Below are 15,396 nucleotides of genomic sequence, written 5' to 3' on the forward strand. Positions count from 1 at the left end.
GGATCATATTTGTGTGGTAGGGAAAAACTACATTCCCTTAAATTGTCAATGGCAGAGAGATTAAAGGATGGTCTACACTGGCTGCCTAGCTAATTTCCCAGATAGGATGGCAAAAGAAACACACATCAGGGGAAAACCACAGAATACAACCATGGTTTCCATGCTCTGCCTTAAAAGTACCATCGTACACTTATTCAAAAGGCTGTGATCTCTAGGTGGAGAGAGCTTGAATCCAATAAGAATGGGCCTCTGAGCCATTGTATACCCACCTAAAGACCTTGACTAACATTAATAGACCAATGAAGAACTCTGCTTGACCTATGGTATAACTGATTCTTAATAATTTCACTTGTTACTAGAATTATTTTGTGTAAACTACACAGCTGCTTCACGTCTGCTCCGCAATGTTGAGACTCTCTAGGTTCAGGATAAGGCATCTAGGAACAAAATCCAAAGAGGACAACAGCTACAAAAGGAAGTAACGAGACACTACAAGAAGGGTTCATAAAGACTCACTAAGATGGTGAATTTCCCACTAAGGATCTCAGAACGGAGAGGTTCCTCATGAGGTTTCAGCTTCACAATGCCTTCCTTCCTTCGTGTTTCCTAAGAATAAAGCACAGCAAGATAAATTAATATGGAAATACTGTATAGCCAGGACAGCTTTATGTAACCATCAAATCTCAGAGATAAGGGACTTCAGAAGTCAATGAATTGAATCACGAATTCCTTTGTAACATCCTACAGGCCAACTGAGTGTTATCTGAATTTTTGCCCAATGCCACCTTATCAGCCTCTTAGGTATGATACTTTCCTTTTAAATCAGTGAGAACCCTAACCCCGAAGATCAACTAATACATATTGTTAGAGCGCAGGGTCAAAATTCTTAAGCATACATCAGCAGTGATATTGCAACAAGATATTAAATATGCACCAAAAAAATGTCTGGAAGCAGACATCCTCACACATCCGAGGCTGAGGCCTCCCGCATCTTAAAAAGGAGCCATCCGTCCCCTCGATATGTTCTCCAACAAGACCTACCATGACCTCATTTTTCTTATCTCCACAGCAAGATTCTCTAAGCTCATCCTCAGTTCCCTCATACTCAGTCTACTGCATTCTCATTCCCCCCAATCTAACTACTGCCTGTAGCTCACCTGTCAGTGAACCCAGTGGGCATTTTCATCTCTCCTTTTATAGGACAAGGTTGACCACTCACCTTCCCTTTCCCCTGAGACATTCTCTATCAGAGATGGAGAATACTCTCTCAGTTTTCTTATTTCTTCAACTACTGCTTCTAAGTCTCCTTTTTTTGGTGTTTTGTTTTTTTTTTTTGAGAGAGTGAGGAGGGGAGGGGCAAAGTGAGAGGGAGAGTGACACGGGGCTAGATCTCACGACCCTGAGATCAGGACCTGAGTTGGACACTTAACCCACTGAGCTACCTAGGTGGCCCTTGTGGGTGTTTTTTTTTTTGTTTATTTGCAATCATTTGCTCACTCAATTAATTCACTGGCTCATTCATTTATTCTGCAAATATTTGTAGAGCAATTATTATATGCCAGGCACTGAGCTAAGTGCTAGGAACACATTGGTGAATGAAACACACTAGGTCTTTGTTTATATTCTTGCCCAATTCATCCTTAAAATCAAATTCAAATGCCTTCAGAGGCAGGGCAGCAAGTGAAGACAGTATTTGTGCTAGGATTACAGGAGAGTGCATGCCCTACCTAAAGCATTCAAATTCAACTCTTAAGACATTACTGAACCAAAGATAGCAAAAAGTCTGAGGTGATATTCAGCCCTACATATCTTCTCATATTCTCCTGGAATGACCTCACTCTTTCTCATGGCTCCAATATTCAGCTCTACTTTGGTCACTTGAAATCTCTATTTCTGGTCCAGATTTCTTTCCTGAACCCCATTCCAACTTCTTAGAGAACATATCTATTTGGATATCCCAATGACACTTCAGACTTAACACGACCAAACTGAACTCATGACCTATTTCCTAAAATTAGTGAATGCTACTACCATTTACCCTGCCACCCAAGTCAGACCTGGAACGCTTGACTCTTCTTTCCTTACACACCAGTTTAAGCAACACTGTTTTACCAATTTCACTTCTAGAATCTGCCCATTTTTTCTCTATCTCCCCTGACACTACACTTAATGACACCACAATCTTCTCTCTCTCTATAAGTACAATGGCCTTCTAATTGGTCTGTCTCCAGTAGAGCCCTTCTGATCCATTCTCTCTCTCTTTTTTTTAAAGATTTTATTTATTTATTTATTTGAGAGAGAGAATGAGAGAGAGAGAGCACATGAGAGGGGGGAGGGTCAGAGGGAGAAGCAGACTCCCCGCTGAGCAGGGAGCCCGATGAGGGACTCGATCCTGGGACTCCAGGATCATGACCTGAGCCGAAGGCAGTCGCCTAACCAACTGAGCCACCCAGGCGCCCCTGATCCATTCTCTAAAGCACAGTGAGATAATCGTTCCAGAATGCAAATCTCAGGAAGTTATTCTGCTGTTTTTACCTTCAGTGAATTTCTCTGCCCTTAAGAAAAAAATACTCTATGATCTGGCCTTGTTTACTTTTGCTGCTCACTCTCTTGACATGCCGCCACTCCCAATGAGCATTTCTGCTCAGCTCAATTTCTCTATTGTCACTAGGAATCTGAACTTGCTATTCTCTCTGCCATACTCCCCTATCTGTCCAATTCCTACTCCATTCTTCAGATCTTAATTTAGAAATCATTTCCTTCAAGAAGGCTTCCTTGACCCTTCTAAGTAAATGTGCTTCCGTAGAACCAAGTAGTGCCCTATCATAACTTTCTATAATTGTGTGTCTACTTTCTCTTTCTAAATAGTAATCTCTGCACCTGGAACATAGTACATATGCAATAAACATCTGTTGAAAAAATGAGTGAATATTGTAGGAGATGACCCACAAGATAGGCATAAGTGAGCTTTTTAGTCTTGCACTAATCCTGGCATGCCTTGTCCTCCCCTTTTTTAATTTAGAGAGATTCTACATGTCTTCAGAAGGATTTTCTGACTTCAAGGTAGGGCTCCTAGATACTGACCTGCTTTTTTAAAATGAGAGTGGGGAGAACACTCAGAAAATGCCCACTGGGTTCTGTGGCACAGAAAACAGCAACATAGAGAGCCCAACTGCCACAGATCTGCCCCCCCCCCCCCCCCCCCCCCCCCCCCAAGCTACATACTCTGTAGGAGTGGAACAACTCTATGGCACGGAGCACATCAAACTTCCGGGCCATGAGGAACTTGACAGCCACATTCCAAGAGAGGGGGGAAACATTGTACTGAACTGTCCACTTGTTAATCTCTTCAAGAAACTGCTTGGTGGCCTGTTTGACAAAGAAAATAAAGAAAATTTAGTTAGTAGAGAACATATTTATGGAAACAACAAACAAGCAAGATCATCCTCTCCTCAAGCAAGTCTGAACCCAAAGTTTCCTACAGGGAGCAGGGAAAGACAAAAGCTGGAAAACAGGTCTGAAAGCAGAAATAGTTAAAATTCATACTACGCAATGAGGCCAGAAGCCAGAGCTAGGTTCAGAGAGCAGGGCTTAGCACAGGGATGCATGAAGAAAAACTGAGGGGGGAGACCAAGGCACCCAAATGGGATGCAAATTACTGGCCCCAAAGCAAAAAAACAGCAGTCTGGGGTTTTTTGTTATTTTTTAAGATAAAAGAAGGGGGATGAGCCCCTTGAAGGGTTATTGCATAATGTGCATCATGGTACAGCAGTCTCAGCTGCTGTTTTGGTCCCAAAAAGCCAACTGGATATACAGCAAAACCATCAGAAAATGGTTTCGGCTTTGGAATTAGCAACACTATTTGAGAGCTGCAAAGCTATTAAGAAGAATTTAACAAATCAAAAGGCCAACTGTTCTTTGCCTGACTGACCCCACAGGACCTCTTCATGCTTCACATGGCATCCCAAAAACCAGACACTAGTGCCCAGAGTCATTAACAGCCCCTCCGGATAGGGGTTGCTGGGAGAGGGGTGGAAAGCCTTATATTGGGGGAGGAGGAGTAGGAAATTTTCATTTTCACTGTCTGATCCCAAGCTGGCAAGATGCCTGTTTCTAGAATTGTGCTACCCCATGTCCTTCTATCCTCTCTCAACCTATTTCTCCTTACATTTATAACCCAGTTTCTGCTCTAGCCAAACTACTCTTCTGTTTCTTAAGTTTTTTAATAGGATTTACATCAGGATTTTTAAGACTTTATTTTTTTAAGTAATCTCTACACCCAACGTGGGGCTCGAACTCACAACCCCAAGACCAAGAATCACAAGCTCCACCAACTGAGCCAGCCAAGCACCCTACATTGGGATTTTTTGCATGCGTGTTCTCAATTGCTAAACACTTTCTGCATGGCTATCTGGTCCCTTCCACCCAGAAACTTTTCTCACATGTTGGTCCAAAATGTGACCAAATCGATGAGAATTCTGAAATTTAATTGATCATCCAATCAACCCACAGTTAAGATGCATTTATTTATTTAAAGATTTTATTTTTTTATTTGACAGAGAGAGAGCGTGAGCATAAGCAGGGGGAGAGGGAGAGGGAGAAGCAGACTCCCCGCTAAGCAGGGAGCCCAATGTGATGCAGGGGCTTGATCCCAGGACCCCAGGATCATGACCTGAGCCTAAGGCAGATGTTTAACTGGGTGAGCCACCCAGGTGCCCCATTATGATGTATTGATTTTTTTTTTTAGGATTTTATTTACTTATTTGACAGAGAGAGAGAGACAACAAGCAGGGGGTGCGGCAAGCAGAGAGAGAGGGAGAAGCAGCCTCCTGCAGAGCAAGGAGCCCAATGCGGGGCTTGATCCCAGGACTCTGGGATCATGACCTGGGCCGAAGGCAGCCACTTAACTGGCTGAGCCACCCAGGTGCCCCAATTAAGATGTATTTATTAAACTATTACATATTTATTAACTACTTAGTAATATCTGTGCTAAGAAATACAAGGAATGCAAAATAAAGTTTGCTTTAAAAGGTGTAATACTAACCTACTATGTGGCCATGGACAAGGTAATATTCTCTTCATCTCTAATTTTTCAATTGAAAAACAAGGGGAGGGGCACCTGGGTGGCTTACTTGGTTAAGCATCTGCCTTCAGCTCAGGTCATGATCTCAGGGTCCTGGGATCGAGCCCCAAGTCACGCTCCCTGCTCAGGGGGAGTGTGCTTCTCCCTCTCCCTTTGCCACTCCCCCACCACTCATGCTCTTTCTCTCTCTCTCAAATGAATAAAAATCTTAAGAAAGAAAGAAAAAAGAAAGAAAGACAATGGGAGAAAGGGTAACAAACAATTGACCTACTTCAGAATCTTGGCAGTTAGTCCTACCTTGCAAATACAATTTGAATTGCTACATGGTATTTTTTTTTAATTTTTAAAAAGATTTTATTTGTTTATTTGACAGAGAGAGACAGCGAGAGAGGGAACACAGCAGGGGGAGTGTGAGAGGGAGAAGCAGGCTTCCCGCTGAGCAGGAAGCCCGAGGCCAGGGCTCCATCCCAGGACTCTGGGATCATGACCTAAGCCAAAGGCAGACGCTTTAACGACTGAGCCACTCAGGTGCCCCACTACATAGTATTTAAACAACTAGCAAATTAGAGTCCCAGGAAAGTCAGCAATACCTCATAAGAGAGCACCTGATTCATTGCCCAATTTCTAGGAAAGTAAAAAGACACTTTATAAATCAGAGTAAAATCTAAGAGGACAAAGGCTGCACCTGAGCTTTAGAACCTTTCAACGGAGGCAATATAACTTACACCACTGGAAAAGGAGAGAACCAGCAAAACTAATCAGGAAAAGTACATAAAAAGAGCCAAGAAATAAAGGCCATGAAGAAAAGCTTTCAGATGATCACTTTGGCCCAGAACCAGTTTAAGTGGGACCAGAGAAATGAGTCCCGGAGAAGACAACAGGACAAACTTAGAATGCTCCACCAGAAAACAGTTTGAGTTGCCTCTGTGGGGTGAGTGGCCAGCATCAGAATGAGGAAAGACGGAAGGGAAAAGAAGAGAAGTGGGCACAGAAAGATCCCAGAAACAAAATCTCAGCCAGCCCGGAAGGTCCCCAGGAGATTTTGTAAAGGGTTGTTTTTTAATTAACATATCATCTTTAAATCCAGCCCTCTCCTGGGCTTGGCTGAAGCTGCCTATAGAATGAAACACCAGAGTAATAATAAACAGACAAATCAATATGCAGGTAGGAGGGGGAAATATATAGCTAGGGGGTGATATGAACTCCTAACACATCCAATTACTAAGATGGTTTTTCATTTTTCATAAATAAGCCACGTCTCAAGAGACATGCAGGTTTCACACACTTCCTTCTAAGTTCATACATATTGTCTTCCTTCTTATTAAACTCAGTTCCTTCAAAGTTCTTAATGTCCTGTAGCTCCCAAGAGCTACTGCCTTGAGCTGACCTCTGTCCCCTGCTGGTCAGGATGTTATTCTTGGCTTTAAGCACGGGAACAATTCCTCCTGATTTGGCCTGACTAGGCCTTGCATGAACAGAGTCCAGTGTACTGTAAACAGTGATGTGATATTTACAGATACAAATACACATACACACACATCATCTGTTATGTTCAGCCTCAGATTCACCATCCTGCATCCCTATCCCTCTTGTGGAAGAGACAAACCTCTTAAAGAAGTCAGAAAAGATGGCCTCAGCTTCAACAGTTTTTCTCTAGAAAGTTAATAAGTTATCTTCCTCTGTTTACACATGAATTCAGCACAACCACTAAGTATAGACCAATTTGTGGTCCTATTGGTACCAGAGAAACAAGTCCCAGCAATTTTAATGAGCAACACACTCTTCATAAGGGATAATCAAAATTCCTGAAATTAATATTGTGTTATTTCCTGGTGAACAGAAGAATGAGCCAAAAGATGAGTCACAGCTTATAAAATACTTCAACTCAAGGTCAATGGTTTGAATCTATCTAGGTTTATGAGTTAACTATAAGTTGTTAACACCTGGCAACTAAGGCATGGGTCACAGTTCAAACAGCTTTGGTCTTCCTTTGGGAAAAAGGTCTGAACTGAAGTACAGAAAAACTAACATTACCACTTATAACCTTCCTCAACCCACTTTTTAGGTAAGATTGGTTTCAGCACTGTCAAAAGCTTACTGTAATTATATACTATTCCCACAATTATGTTTAAATAGATAAAAACAAGTTTCTGGACTACAGCCATGAGGATAAAGATACTAGGGAACCTGCTATAAAGATGGCTGAGTTATCTGTCAATTAAGTGGATTACACCCTAGACACTATCCACTGGTGTTAAATATGTTACTGGAGAGAATAAAATCAAAAGTCTTCATGTTACCTCAAATTCTCAAGAGCAGCTATGATTTTGAGATGAGCTCTAGGCAAAGGGCTAGCCAACCAAAAGATCAAGAAAAAAGGTGCTGGCATGCTCAGTTCCACAGTATCTTAAATCCTGTGTTCCAACACAAATGGGAGAGAATGAAGAGCCAGACCTATAACAAACCTCATTTGAAAGAAACAGAAAACTTCTGCCTCCTGGGGTATCAGCCACCGAACCACCAAAGAACAAATCTACTAGTCTAGTGGGTTTGGGAGTCAGAAAGAACCCATCCTCTCACTTTCTGCTGTGTGATATTTGGGCAAGTCATTTAACCTCTCTCAGCCTTAATGCCCTCTGTAAAGATAAGGCATGAATGAGACAACTGACAGAAAAGCACCACAGTATCTGGCAAGTAGGAGGGAGTCTCTGAATGGATGTTCATTCTTTTTCTTTACTCCAGTCATTTCACATTAAAACTTATTTCAATATTGTTCCTCAGAATCAAGTGATCTGTTTCTCTTTAGCCTTTAGCAATTCAATCTCTGTAATCCACTTTACCCAAAAGCATAAATTTAAATTAGAAACCTCCAATATGTGTTCAACTGCAAGACAAAAGTCTCTAAAGGAGCAACTTCTCATTCAGGGCTCTGCACATTACAGAAGAAGCTGGGTTGCGAAGTATTTATACCACCCCCTCTCCCATCTCTAAATCCTTTTGTCCCTACTTTCAGACTACACTGGCAGCTCTGGGGATTAACACTGCCATCCTGAGCATTAAACTGACTAGAGAATATTTCTCATTAAAATAAAGGAACAACTTTGTGCAGGACACACACCATGCAAAAAAATGCAGTTACTCTGCACTGAATACCTAAATAAGGAAAGTGATTCAATAGAAGTCTGCGACTGCCTGTTACTTCTAACATGTTTTTGATGTTACCCCTGTATTTTATCAAATATGCTTTTTCCTCATCAGTTTCAGTGACAGACGCATTAGTAAACTATCTTTCTCTTATGCCTGTTTTCCTATCTTTCCTTCATTGCGAACAGTTGTGTTTTTTCTTTAAAGATTTTATTTATTTATTTGACAGAGAGAGCACAAGCAGGGGGAGTGGCAGGCGGAGGTAGAGGGAGAAGCAGGCTCCCCACTGAGCAGGGAGCCTGATGTGGAGCTCAATTCCAGGACTCTGGATCATGACCCCAGCTAAAGGGCACATGCTTAACTGACTGAGCCATCCAGGTGCCCCACAAACTGTTGTATTGTTAAGCCTAAACTCTTCAATTCATATCAATCTGCAAGGAAACAGAATCTAAGCTAAGGCACACTAGCTTGCTACCATGCAGCGAGGTGATATTTGTTCCATTTCTTTTTTTTTTTTTTAAAGATTTTATTTATTTATTTGATAGAGAGAGAGACAGCGAGAGAAGGAACACAAGCAGGGGGAGTGGGAGAGGGAGAAGCAGGCCTCCCGCTGAGCAGGGAGCCTGATGCGGGGCTTGATCCCAGGACTCTGGGATCATGACCCGAGCCGAAGGCAGACGCTTAACGACTGAGCCACCCAGGCGCCCCTATTTGTTCCATTTCTAAACTGAAAACTATCATCTTTCCATTAGCCCTTTGTTATTGTGCCAAATATGGAAATAAACCTAGTTCCTTTGAATTAATATTTACTTGTTTATCTCAAATATCTTCACTTTATCCGGAAAAATTTGCCTTTCTTTAAAATGTAATTTTGGGGCACCTAGTTGGCCCAGTTGGTTAAGTGTCTGCCTTCGGGGGTGCCTGGGTGGCTCAGCTGGTTAAGCGTCTGCCTTTGGCTCAGGTCATGATCCTGGGGCTGCATCGGGCTCCTTGCTCGGCGGGGAGCCTGCTTCTCCCTCTTCCCCTGCTCGTGCTCTCTCTCTTGCTATCAGTCTCTCTCTTTCAAATAAATAAATAAATACATAAATAAAATCTTTAAAAAAAGGGGGGGTCTGCTTTCGGCTTGGGTAGTGATCTCAGGGTCCTGGGATCCAGCCCCACATGGGGCTGCCGAGTAGGGAGCCCGCTTCTCCCTCTCCTCCCCATTTGTGTGGGGGAGAAAATTACATTTTTTTTTTTTAAGATTTTATTTATTCATTTGAGAGAGAAACAAGCAGTGGGGAGGGACAGAGAGAAAGAGAAGCAGACTCCCCAATGAGCAGGAAGCCCGACGTGGGGTTGGATCCAAGGACCCAGAGATCATGACCCAAACTGAAGGCAAACGCTCAACCAATGGAGCCATCCAGGCGCCCCAAGAAAATGTAATTTTAAAAGAGCCAATGTGCGGGCGCCTGGGTGGCTCAGTTGGTTAAGCGACTGCCTTCGGCTCAGGTCATGATCCTGGAGTCCCAGGATCGAGTCCCGCATCGGACTCCCTGCTCAGCAGGGAGCCTGCTTCTCCCTCTCCCGCTCCCCCCTCTTGTGCTCTCTCTCTCTCTCACTCTCTCTCTCAAATAAATAAATAAAATATTAAAAAAAAAAAAAAAAGAGCCAATGTGGGCGCCTGGGTGGCTCCGTTGGTTAAGCGACTGCCTTCGGCTCAGGTCATGATCCTGGAGTCCCTGGATCAGTCCCGCATCGGGCTCCCTGCTCGGCAGGGAGCCTGCTTCTGCCTCTGACCCTCCCCCCTCTTATGTGCTCTCTCTCTCTCATTCTCTCTGTCTCAAATAAATAAATAAAATCTTTTAAAAAATAAATAAATAAATAAAAGAGCCAATGCTTTCTTTTTTTCTAAATTTTAATTCCAGTATAGTTAACATAGTGTTATGTTAGTTTCAAGTGTACGGTAGAGTGATTCAACACTTCTATATATTACTCAGTGCTCATCAAGATAAGTGTACTCTGAGCCAATGATTTCTTTTAAAAATTATTTATTTATTTTAGAGAGAGCATGCCCAAGTTGGGGGAGGGGCAGAGGGAGAGAATCTTCAAGCGGACTCCCTGCTGAGCTCGGAGCCCACACCAACACAGGGTGCTAAATCTCACAACCCATGAGATCATGACCTGAGCCAAAACCAAGAGTCCAATGCTTAACCGACTGAGCCACCCAGGCACCCGGAGCCAATGCTTTCTTAAATAGGATTTTATTGCATCTGGGAAGGAAAAAGTTTTAAGAAAAATTTCTGATTTTATCATATTTTAAAACAAAGTAATAAAGGAAATCTGCAAAAAAGAAAATGTTATCCAGGATCCAATCATCCTATAGTTGTTTTCATATTTTTAATAATTTAAAAATTAAAGTCAATGGAAAAATACCAATAAATATATAATTATCTAAATATACATCCCACAACCTCCCCCCCCACAACTCTTGTGGGGTGTGAAGAAGAAAGAGGGACTATTCAAGTGTATATTGTTCTAGTTGAGGGAATCCTGGCCTCTCTGGGAACCTGCCATAACTAGCAGCAGTAGTCTTCCCTTCAAGGTGACCAAACAGTAGAGTTCTTTCAGGCAGGTGGTCATGTAGTCAGGCAAACATTCATAAGTATTTGCTGAGGGCCTACTCTGTGCTAAGCAGTATAGTAGCTGTACAGGAGACACAATTTAGAGAGATAAAGACTCTACTCTGAGCACTTTACGGTCATTTAAATATGGAGACAGAAATATAGTCATTATCATATAATTTTTTTTTTTTTTAAAGATTTTATTTGACAGAGAGAGAGAGACAGCGAGAGAGGGAACACAAGCAGGGGGAGTGGGAGAGTTCGGAGAAGCAGGCTTCCCGCCGAGCAGGGAGCCCGATGCGGGGCTCGATCCCAGGACCCTGAGATCATGACCTGAGCTGAAGGCAGACGCTTAACAACTGAGCCACCCAGCACCCCTAGGGGGCCGACTCTTGATTTCTGTTCAGATCAGGTTCCATGCTCATCAGGGTCTGCTTGAGGATTCTCTCTCTCCTTCCCCTCCACTCATGCTCTCTTGCTCTCTTATAAATAAATCTTAAAAAAAAAAACTCTACAGTGAATATCCACATATCCAGTATTCACTGCAATATTGTTTCTAATGGCAAAATACTAGAAACAACATGAGCCCATATGTATATATACATATATATGTTTGTCTGCTTTGTACCTTCATGCTTATATTTCTGTACACTAGATTCCTGGGAGGGGTGGTGTGGGTCATAGGGTTTGTACTTTTAAAACTGTGCTTGGTCAGTGCCAAATTGATAGAAAGAAGTAGCATGAATTATATATAGTTGCCACATTGTATGCACATATTTCCCATATTATTGCCTATCCTGTATGGTTTCAGTCTTTTTAATTTTGTTAAGTAGACAAATGGCATCTTTTTAACATTTATTTTTTTAAATCTATACATTTTATTTAGCTTTTGACTTGGTTATGCAGGGACATGACTTAAAATTGAAAAGACATGAAAGTTTATATTTTCCTAGCCTGTTTCCCAATTCAGTTCCTCTCTCCAGAGGTGATCAATATTCTCTGGTTTTTGTGTATCCTTCTATAAGTATTTTATGCATATAAATGAACAAATTCATATAATGTGCTTTTTAAAAATATGCTTTTTCAATTAATTGGCATATCACTTTATCATACATATACAAAGGAATGGATACAAAAATCCTGTATACATAGGATTATGTCTGGATTTTATTCTGTTCTTTGAAGTTCCTCTATTTATGCACCAGGTTTCTTTTTGTCTTAGTTGCAGTATATGACCTTCAGTACAATGTTGCATAGGAGGGGTAGTAAACGGCCTCCTGGCCTTTCGATCTTTAACAGAAAAAAAAAAAAAAAAAAACTTCTAATGTTTCATTATTTAATGTGATTATTTCTTAGGTTTCTTTTAAATAACCCTTACCAAATTAAGGTAATTCCCTCTATTCCTAGTTTGCTACATTAAAAAAAAAAATCAGAAATAGGTGTTGAATTTTATCCCATCATTTTCATCATCTGCTGAGAAGGTTATATACTCTTTCTCCTTTAGTATCTGTTAATATAAAAATTGCTTTGATAGATCTCTTGATGTTAAATTGCCTTTTCATTCCTGGGATAAGCCCTCTTTGGTTATGATGTGTATTTCCTCTGTTATACTGCAATTTATGTAACATGAGAGCTATTTGTCCCATGAAGGTTTAAGAGAACATTATATAAAACTAATCTGAGGGCGCCTGGGTGGCTCAGTTGGTTAAGCGACTGCCTTCAGCTCAGGTCATGATCCCGGGGTCCTGGGATCGAGTCCCGCATCGGGCTCCCGGCTCAGCGGGGAGCCTGCTTCTCCCTCTGACCCTCTCCCCTCTCATGCTGTTTCTCTCCTGCTCACTCTCTAATAAATAAATAAATAATCTTAAAAAAAAAAAAAAAAAAAAAATAATTTGAGTCTGTTGGTATTTTTTTTTTAAATAAGGGATATTTGACAACTCTTGTTTTTTAATTTACATTTCTTTGATACTCAGTGGTCACTGGTATTTTTATTTTTTATTTTTTAAAATTTTTATTTAAATTCAATTAACATAATATATTGGTTTCAGAAGTAATCACTGGCATTTTTAAAAGTAAATCTTAAAAGTTTCTTGGCTCTTCCTCTTTCTTCTGTCTAAATGTTAATGTTCTTCAGAGTTCTATTGTTCATTCACTTGTCATATATATTTGTTAGGAGATATTATTAGAGATTTTTATTTGTGCTAGGCATAGTGCTAGGAACTAGTGAATAAAATACAGTGATCCCTGCCTTCACAGAACTTGCCTTCCTGCTGCTAAATTTTCCTTTTCCACTTTGGCTTCCCTACTGTTAACAATAATTTTGGGGGCGGACAGGAGGACCAAAGTGATCATCTCAGCCCTTTGCTTAAAGATCTCTATTGACTCCTTCATGTCTATAGGATCATGCCTGGAATCTAGAGCACAGTATACAAGGGCCTTCCAATTGTGGCTTAATCTCCAAGTCAGGTCATTCCCTCCATTCTCTGTGATACAAACTGGACACACCAGCTATACTGTGTCCCCAATAATTCCTCTTCTTTCCCGACTCTGTCTCTACACATTTTGTTTTCTCCATCTAGAATGCTTGTGTCTGCCTGGCAATTTCCTACGCACCCTTCAAGGCACTCCTCTAAAAAGGTTAAAAAAAAATTGTCCTAGAGATAGTGTGACTTCCATAGCACTCTGTGTAGATATGTCCTAGAATGTATAAAATTATATGATAATGAGGGGCACCTGGGTGAAATCATATGGTATTTGTCTTTCTCTGACTGGCTTATTTCACTTAGCACAATACTCTCTAGATCCATTCATGTTGTTGCAAATGCCAAGATTTCATTCTTTTTTACGGCTGAATAATATTCCTCTGTGTGTGTGTGTATGTGTGTCTACACACACACATCTTTATCCATTCATCAACTGATGGACACTTTGGGCTGATTCCATATACTGGCTATTGCAAATAATGCTGCAATAAACATAGGGGTGGCATGTATGCCTTTGAATTAGTGTTTTTATATTCTCTGGGTAAATACCCAGTAGTGGAATTACTGGATCACAGGGTAGTTCTATTTTATTTTTTTTAAAGATTTTCTTGGGGCGCCTGGGTGGCTCAGTTGTTAAGCATCTGCCTTCAGCTCAGGTCATGATCCCATGGTCCTGGGATCCAGCCCCGCGTCGGGCTTCCTGCTCGGTGGGGTGCCTGCTTCTCCGAACTTTCCCACTCCCCCTGCTTGTGTTCCCTCTCTGGCTTTCTCTCTCTGTCAAATAAATAAATAAAATCTTAAAAAAAAAAAAAAAAGAAAAGATTTTCTTCATTTGAGTGAGCAAGCAAGCAAGCACAGCAGGGGGGCAGAGAACAGAAGAAGATGGAGAAGCAGGCTCCCTGCTGAGCAGGCAGCTCAACTCTGGGCTAGATCCCAGGACTCTGGGATCATGACCTGAGCCAAAGGCAGACGCTTAACAGACTGAACCACCCAGGCGCCTGGGTAGCTCTATCTTTAGTTTTTTAAGGAGCCTCCAATAGTATTTTCCACAGTGGCTGCACCAGTTTGCATTCCCACCAACAGTGCAGGAGGGTTGCTAGTTCTCCACATCCTCACCAACACTTGTTGTTTCTTGTGTTTTTCATATTAGCCACTCTGACAGGTGGCTAATTTTCATTTATTTCTTAAAAAGAAAAAACAATTTTTTCATTAAAAAAATGAATATACCATAGATCAATTAACAAGTAAAAAACTGTTAACCTTTCAGTGGTTTATCATGTGCATTTCTAGTCTACCTCCAGCTAAGGTCAGTTCCTGGATCTTTCGTGGAGCTGCCAAAAAATATATACAGGAAGGCAGGTAGTGCTTTCAATCAGACCTGCTTCACATCACTTTTTTTAAAAAGTATTTATAGTGTGCTCAAGTTTAATCTATTCTACTCATATAAGGGAGGGCAGGGGCGCAAGAACACCTTGCTCCAGGGGACCTAAACAGACCAGGTTCCGCCACTAGCCACTGACAGAATCCAGAGGCACAGAGACAAGTGGTAATGAAACAAGAAAGGAGGTTATTGCAGCGAGGCTGACCCCGGGAAGACCGTGGACTAGAGTCTCAAAGACTGTCTCCGAAGTGTCGAAAATACTTCAGGTTTACAGCAGCAAAGTGTGGGACAAAGGTGGGTGGGTACACACAGGTAGGAAGTAAACGTCAAGTTGAAAATTGTCTTGAAGTCAATCACATTGTCTTGCTGCTCAGGGGAGTCCTTATTCCTTGAGGGAGTCCTTTCGGTTCCTAATACAGGATGCTTTACCTCCAGGGTCTTTTGCCTGAATTAAGAGATAAGCTGGAAAGAATTTAGCCAATTAAAAAGTTTGAGGTCAGAATGGAGGTAGCTGAAGTCCTCTTTCACTCACTTTTCCTTCATTGTCTCTATTTAACTGCTCTATTTCCAAGGACCAAACTTTTAAAAAAAAATAATAAATAAATAAATAAATAATAGAAGTTTTTTTTTAGGTGGGGAGGGGGAGAGGGAGAGAAAGAATCTTAAGCAGGCTCCACACCCAGCATGGAGCCCGACTCAGGG

General features: G+C 41.5%; 1 protein-coding gene across 1 annotated transcript in view; it reads right to left on the minus strand.

The window, feature by feature from the left end:
* Positions 1–15,396, minus strand: part of PTPN9 (protein tyrosine phosphatase non-receptor type 9) — an 82,561-nt gene that overhangs the window by 37,147 nt on the left and 30,018 nt on the right. The window contains exons 2-3 of the mRNA XM_021694058.1: positions 3,226–3,369; positions 517–606 (exon numbers count right to left, since the gene is read on the minus strand). Of these exons, the coding sequence (XP_021549733.1) occupies positions 517–606; positions 3,226–3,369 (234 nt within the window). The remainder of the gene's footprint in view (positions 1–516; positions 607–3,225; positions 3,370–15,396) is intronic.

The sequence above is a fragment of the Neomonachus schauinslandi genome, chromosome 9 (genome assembly GCF_002201575.2).
Source record: "Neomonachus schauinslandi chromosome 9, ASM220157v2, whole genome shotgun sequence".
Classification (NCBI taxonomy): domain Eukaryota; kingdom Metazoa; phylum Chordata; class Mammalia; order Carnivora; family Phocidae; genus Neomonachus; species Neomonachus schauinslandi.